Source organism: Orbicella franksi, chromosome 6, assembly GCF_964199315.1.
Source record: "Orbicella franksi chromosome 6, jaOrbFran1.1, whole genome shotgun sequence".
Lineage (NCBI taxonomy): Eukaryota > Metazoa > Cnidaria > Anthozoa > Scleractinia > Merulinidae > Orbicella > Orbicella franksi.
In genome coordinates, this window is record NC_138150.1 from 10689156 (window position 1) to 10696655 (window position 7500).

Genomic DNA, 7500 nt, shown 5'->3' on the forward strand with positions numbered 1-7500 from the left:
GTGGGCTATTTAACCAGGGGCGTAGCCAGCCTTTGTGCATAGAGGGGTTCCTAATGTATATCACTTGCCCGATTGACAATCGAGCGCCGGAGGCACTCTTTACAAGGGCGGTCGGGGGCATGCTCCCCCGGAAAATTTTTGAAATTTGGGTCTTCAGAAATGGCGTTTCCTTGATTCTAAGCACAAATTTCCAATAATTTTAGCACCAAACATAGCTATTATTTCTAAGAGGGGATTGCAAATCTCACTTGCTGAAGAGATGGACCTTTATAGAATTAAAAATGGATAATAAAATAGTTGTTTACCATATTACATACTTCATCAAATGCTGTAGACTTTTGATTTACCGTTCACTCAGCTAGGATATCAGAAAGAAGGAGGCGCCGTGGATGCTTCCGTGCAAAAATGTCGACTGTTGCACCAATGTCAATTTGCCTACCATAATGGATGGTAGCGCAAGGCCAGACTCTCGCTCACTGGTCATGGTCGCCCTCAGATAAGTTTTCAGTCGGAGCAATGTGCTAAACGATCGCTCACATTCTGCAGAGGTAATTGGCAACGTACATAAGATGCGCAACAACTTATGTACGTTTGGAAAGAATTTATGGTTGCATTCTTCTAATGCCTGAACTGCACTGCTGGGTAGGTCTTGATCCGCGTTTAGCCACTTGCGCCGCCAACGGAAAAGTTCCACATAAAAAACCTGGGGTGATGGTAGGTCATCTGTATAGTACTGCAAAGCGGCTTGTACAGGGTTTTCTTCTCGAGAAACTAGTAAGGCTGGAAGTAGGCACAGGAGGGAAGACATCACAGCATCATTATTGGGGTCAAATTATGTGTCTATCTCAGAAATAAGATGATCCAACAGAGGAAATGTGAGCGCTCTTTTGTAGTAATCCTTCGGTGCTCCTGCTTCGACGTTGCTTCGGTGCTGTTGCCGATCAACAACGCGTGGCATAGATGGCAGTTTCCCCGAATTGATTTGCAAACAGCCGCTCATTTGACATACCTTCTAGCGCTCTTAGTATAGATGGTAAAAGCGCAAAGAAAACTTCATGTGCCTCATGCCTTTCAACCCACCGTGTTCGACACAAGCTGAGAAACGTTGTTTTGCTGGCCTCGAGGGCTTCTTTCTCAGTTACGGCAAGCAAAAACTTGCTACGCTTCGGTGAATACCTAAAAAAATTGCAAACTTCATTGAATGTTCCAAGCATGTTTCTGATAAAGGGGTTGATCACAGGACTGAACGATTGTGAGGTTTAGACAGTGAGCCCTGCAGTGTGTGTACACAGCCTTTGGAATTTTTTCCCGTATCAGTGCTTGTGTATCGCGCCTAGAGGATGACATATTAGACGCTCCAGCGTGCCCTTGTCCCCGCCAGTTTTTTATGTCTAAGTTCCACTGTGGTAGGGTATCCAGTATCGAGCTAGCGATCGCCTCCCCGGTTATCCTCTGCAGACTGTTGAATCCTAAAAATTCCTCGTGAATAATATCCATCACTGTCAACAAAACGTAGGACAAGTGATAGCCAATTTATGCACCCGTATAATATTGTAACCTGCGATAGAGCATGTGATGCCTTTTTAAATTGATTTTCTTTTGTTGTTCTTCAAAAACGAAAATCTCGTCTCGCGAAATTTCGAAAGGTGGGTTCCGATACTTTTTTCCTCTTGAAATAATATTCATTTTCATAACCCAAAAGAGGGGTTCCAGAACCTCTGGAACCCTCCCGTGGCTACGCCCCTGTTGACACTGTGAAAGTTTGCCTTAAACATAGGTTGCAAGGAATAAGTACGTTCCCGCAACACCTTACGTATTAAAACCAGTATATTACTCTCTTAAACTAATGTATTATCTCGGAACAGGGCTTATGATCACCCAGTATAAAGGCAAAATTAAAAACGTCAGTAACTTCTTCCAACATTAAAACAAACCTTGAGGTAGCTTGTTTATGCTCGTTACCCATCCGTTATCAGCAGAAATGAAAATCATGTTTCGTGCGATGCTAAGTTTTTGGTATCATTTGTTACTTTATATCAAGTATCTTATCACATTTGGGTCAAAGCTGATCACATTTTTCACTTTTCACCACTCATACTGTGTCAAAGGTTATTACATTTAAAACTGGCTTTCAGTATCACAATATGTTTCCTTTTTTGATATATCAGTCCTGTGGCCTAATCAGTGTAACAGGCTTGATTACTCGGCTTTAACGGTGTTTCATTTGATCTGCAACACATAAAGTAGTGATTTGTTTTCTCAGAACACCATTGCAGGTCGAATGGCTTATTTCCCTGCAGTTGGCCGTCTTGACTGTGGAAGTTCTTCTGTGGAACATCAAGGCTTTTGGCAACTGAATGGCTATGGACTTTTAGCAATTTATAAATCAGACTGGGACAGATTTGGTGGTGAGTGCAACTGATTAATTCAGGCGGAAAAAGAAAAAAACCTTTCAGGCCATCCTGGCGTTCCTGGTCTTTGAACATGCTCAAAGAAATAGGTTTGCACGTGCTAGTGCTTAGTCGCGTAGCTTAACATGTTAAATTCGTCATTTGAACGAGCAATTTAAATCCACATCACACTCTGATTGGCTTGCTTTGATCATGCGCATACAGGTTATCCTGCATCGACACCTGCACCCTCTCTTCACCCGTGTGGGTTTAACCCCTATATAGCGTGTGGAAGAGGGGAGATCAGGGACTGGACAAGGAAAATAACAAAGTGAAATGATCAAATTCTGAGTGCAGTCGAAGCTTCACTAAAAGACATCCCCCGTAGGTAGACATCTCCAGTGAGCTGCCACTCAGCCATGGTGCAAACTATGTACAGACACTAGTTTTTATAATCCAAACTTAATACAAGGCTGGCTCGCACTACTACAGAAGGGCTGGTTTACTGAGACCAATATTTCCTCTTACAAATAAGTCTTGTAGACCAGGGCTATGATGAAACAAAATACTACTTTCTCAACATACCTATATATACCCTAAGGAGAATCCCTCCTTAGAATACACTCTCTCCGGTCCCAAGTGTGTTCGCTTTCCGAAGGGTCCCCTATTTTTTCGTTTTTTTTTTTTATTTGGGAATGAACGTTTTCTTAGGAAATTTATCTTGAGTTAGTTTCAGTTCCCTTCACCGAATCCCTGACTTAACCTGGGTGTACTTCATGCATGCTGTAACGGAAAGTTCCATTTATCTCTTAAGCAAACATCTTGAAGTGTCTTCCTTGTAATGAATTCATTATTTTTTTTCTATCCATTTGTTCTAGTTCTGTTTGCTCTGTGTTTCCTTAGAAAGGAATAAAGTTTCCATTGGCTCTGCACCCCTTATTCTAACAATGACAATTATTCTAATTAACTGTTATCTTTTGATCGTTAGGAATGAATATTGAGGACTACAAATACAAGTGGGGCGGGGAAGACTGGGATCTACTAGATCGAGTGCTGATGTTACCCGTGGAAGTGGAACGAATGAAACATCCGGGTCTTTATCATCATTTTCACTCCAGAAATAGAAGCTGGAATTAGAGATTGATGGAAACTTGTACTTAGGTTCAATTTTATGAATACATTTGGCTCGACTCACCTGAAATACCAACAAGAGAGAAGCATTTGACCATAAACAAACAAACAAAATGGAAGTCCCAGATCAGAGAAATTGAGTACTTTCTTTTATTCTTTCTTGCATTTCTATACATTTATTTTCAGTGCACTAGCGTATGTAGCAGCAAATTGCATTTTGACAACCCTCTGACTGAGAAACACGACGAAATCTAAACATTCTGTACATTTTCGAGAGAAATCTCACGTGTTTCGGTTGAGAGCTCATCATCACCATGAAATCAGTGCCATCTTTGCCGCTTTCACTGCCATTCAGTGCCATGCTGCGAAGTCGTTTCATCAAGTGATATGATAAAGAACGAAGCATAAAGCTTCGCATCCATAATGGCGGTTGACACGAAACTTTGAAATTACGTCATGTAAGTAGTTGCGAAATGTTACATTTTGTGATGTCTTACATGAAGCAAAACAATAAACGTAAACAAACACACTTCAGTGCCATTCAATGCCATATTGATCTCGCTATCACTACGTCCGGCAATACCGCAAGGTCTCAGTTTTAATTTTGGCACAGTCCGGTTTGATTTTGATACGAGTCGCGAAGCGGCGAGAAAGAAAAACCTCTGGTTACTTTAGACTTGAATCTCATTTTCATTCAGACGCGAGGGTCAGGATCTGACCCTCCGTCTCGGATTGGCTGATATTTCTACAAACACGCAAATCAATATGATTGGTTCGTTTGATTGGTAATACCGAGGGGACGGTGGGGATATCTGTCACTGCACTTCTTGAGGTAAATTTTGCCTCTATACCAGGGAAGGAATTTGTTTGCAAAATACTTCAGTTCTCAGTTTATACACGTTCAAGATTTGCCTGTGTTCGACATAGATTATGTTTCTGACAGTGTCTTCGAAGAAATTTTGACTTCGGTACTCGAGAAGCGTTTTCCAGAGATTGAAAGTCTCACCGAACATCAAAAGAAAGCCTTGCTCGCAGTCATAAATCGCAAGGATGTGTTGTTCGCCATATACTGCCAACCGGACATGGAAAATCAATTATATTTCAGTTGCTCCCTGATGTCTGCAAATACCTGTACCTGTCAGGTTATTCATACCCTCATCATGCCACAATTTTGGTTGTGTGTCCTCTAAGTCTCTCGTGGATTCTCATATCCGCGAACTGCGAAACCGTGGCATTTCAGTGGCCACTTTGAGCAGCGAAGACAAGAAGCTTGTGCCTTTCTTTTCGGAAGTCCCGAGTCCTTCTTACAAAACGAGTAAGTGGAGAAACATGCTCCGTAGAAATGTTTAACAAGACAGAACCTTCGCGATCGTTGCGGATGAAGACATTAATTCTTGCAAACACCGTCGCGCGTTGACCCCGGCAAAGTAGGTCAAGTGATACCACTGTCCACCACCCGAGTGGAAACCATTAGCGGCTGATAAGCACGTGATTGCTAAGTTGCCATTGGTCCCTTTTGTAATTATCAATTTGACGCGTTTGACAGCTGGCGTCTGCATGAAAGTGAGATTCAAGTCCAAGGTAACCAGAGGTTTTTCTTTCTCGCCGCTTCGCGACTCGTGTTTTCACCGCTTCGCGGCTCTCTCGCAGCTCTCTCATGCGGAAAAAAGTCAAGAAAAACCTCTGGGACCAGGATAGAAACATGCTTTCTATTTTCTTAATTAGGTATTGATAAACTTGGTTAGCCTGTTGATACATAGTTTCGATCCTATGGTTATTTCTCATTTTGCTGTCTTCGTTGTCGATACTAGCTACATTTCGCATTTGATTTACTTCGGACGGTAATGTGGCCAACTACAATAACAGCTAGGATATGTAAGCTCAGCCTACCCAAATTCACAATTAACCAATCAGACACCGTACTGATATTCTGCGATATAAAGCCGCTGACCTGATATGGCCGGATTTTTTTCAAATTTGGGAACGGTAAATTCCAAATCACACCTTTTCATTTTTCTTCGGTGACAGATCTGGCTTGTTTGGTCTCGCTATGGGTAGTCTGGCCCCGGAGGAACTCCCATATGAAAAGGGCGGGGTTACTCGCCGGAAACTTTGAAAAGAACCCCTAAGCTATTAGAGGTACCAAGTTCCTGTTTTGTGGGCGTGGTTTGAAATTTTTTCACTCCTAAGAGATACCAGTTCTAAAACAACACATTAACTGACACTTTCATAATTTTTAATAGTGATAAAGACGATTGCTTTGAATACCTTCTACTCATAAAGTTGATTGTTAATTACTTCCAGTCATTCTTTTTTGGCTCAATACCCCAAACAGTACCGCGAAAGCTCCCGTTGTGAACCTTTTGACGCTGAACACCCCAAGAGGGACCAAAACTGCTTGAACCCTGAAAAGTACGACGAGCTTCCCGGTCCCCCCCCCCCCCCCCCCCCAGGGCTCTGGCTCTACAGCGTCTCACTTCACCTTAATTTTCTTGTTTTAATTGTTAGACTTGATCCAATGCTTTGCTTTTCAATATTTTAGTGTATCTCATATTTCAGTTTTTTATATAATCGTTGCGTATTTGAGAATCAGTTTCGATAGTTTTAATTTTTAACACGTCATCTTTTTTATTCTGTAAATAATATATATGAGAGCCATTGGTTTTTCAGTTATTACTGCTGTGTGCTACCCTCAATAAATAAAGTTGTTGATTATTCATTATCATTATCATTATCATTATCATTATCATTACAACATCAATACGAACCATGGTTCGACCACGGAGTGGCCTGAGGTGCCACCGAAGTGTACCAAAGAGTCAAAAATTCATCAAATCATTTTACTAAAATCCAGGTTAAATGGTCCACGCGCTCTAAATACAACGTCATTCAATATATGAGATCCCGTTGACCACCTGCAAACAAACAAAATTGAAGTCCCGGATCACGAAAATCGAACACTTTCTTCTATACAATCTTCTATACAAACACATAAGTCGAGGAAAAGGTTGTTGTTATTCATCGTGGTAGATGCAATAATAAAGTGTATTGTCGTTTGTCTCACGATGTAGTCACTTGAGATGTAGATCGCGACGTTTCGACTGCTTACTGCTAGTCTTCTTCAGGCGATAAGGTCGACTGATTGCACGGTATCATTTATATCACAAAGGTCGGCCGTGATTGGTGCATTTCGATCCTCCTATTGTTCCATCGTTCCGGCGAGTAGCTGTTCCCTCAGTGGTCCGCTGTTGTACCGTTCTCCTGTTGTTGTGTTTCTTGATCGTGGGCATCCATGCTTCAGGAATTTCAATTCCACTATCCCTGTTGATGTTATTAGGGTGAAGTCTTATGTGAATAGCTTCCTTGACCCTACGTGTGTACCAGTGAGGATCTCGTTCAACAAACTTGACCTCATTCCAGATAGGATAGTGGCCGGTCTCGTGGGTGTGTTCAGAAACGGCGGAGGTCTGGGTACGGGCGAGTCGTATATCCCTGTCGTGTTCTTTGATCCTCTCCTGTATAGGTCTCCCTGTTTCCCGATGTAGACTTTGCCGCACTCACAGGGAATCCTGTAGACAACACCATCTTGTTTAGCCGGGTTGACGGTGTCCTTCGGTCGCACTAAGTGTGACCGAAGTGTCGTGTCGGACTTGAAGACGGTGCGAATGCCCTGTTGTTCTAGGCAGCGGCGGAGAGACTCCGAAACTCCTTGACATACGTTAAAACGGCGGTGGATTTAAATTCCGCGACGGGCTCTCTTCTTGGGGTTGTTCGTGCCTTTGTGATGCTCTGTACAAAAGAGCATGGATATCCGTTGGAAACAAGTACAGATGACAGATGTTTCCTCTCTCCAGTGACTGCTGATGGTTTGGTCACGAGACGTTTAGCCCGGTCGTACAGACACTTCACAATACCGCGCTTTACTGACTGAGGGTGGTGTGAATCATACGCTAGGTACTGATCAGTATGTGTTGGTTTC

The 7500-nt window shown here is 42.5% G+C and overlaps 1 protein-coding gene across 2 annotated transcripts in view; it reads left to right on the forward strand.

Moving 5' to 3' along the window:
- Positions 1 to 5964, forward strand: part of LOC145491505 (beta-1,4-N-acetylgalactosaminyltransferase 3-like) — an 18922-nt gene extending 12958 nt beyond the window's left edge. For both annotated transcript variants that reach the window (XM_081470750.1, XM_081470749.1), the window contains exons 3-4: positions 2264 to 2408; positions 3379 to 5964. In XM_081470750.1, coding sequence (XP_081326876.1) covers positions 2264 to 2408; positions 3379 to 3527 — 294 coding nt within the window. In that variant the 3' untranslated portion in view covers positions 3528 to 5964. The remainder of the gene's footprint in view (positions 1 to 2263; positions 2409 to 3378) is intronic.
- The last annotated feature ends 1536 nt before the right edge of the window (positions 5965 to 7500 follow it).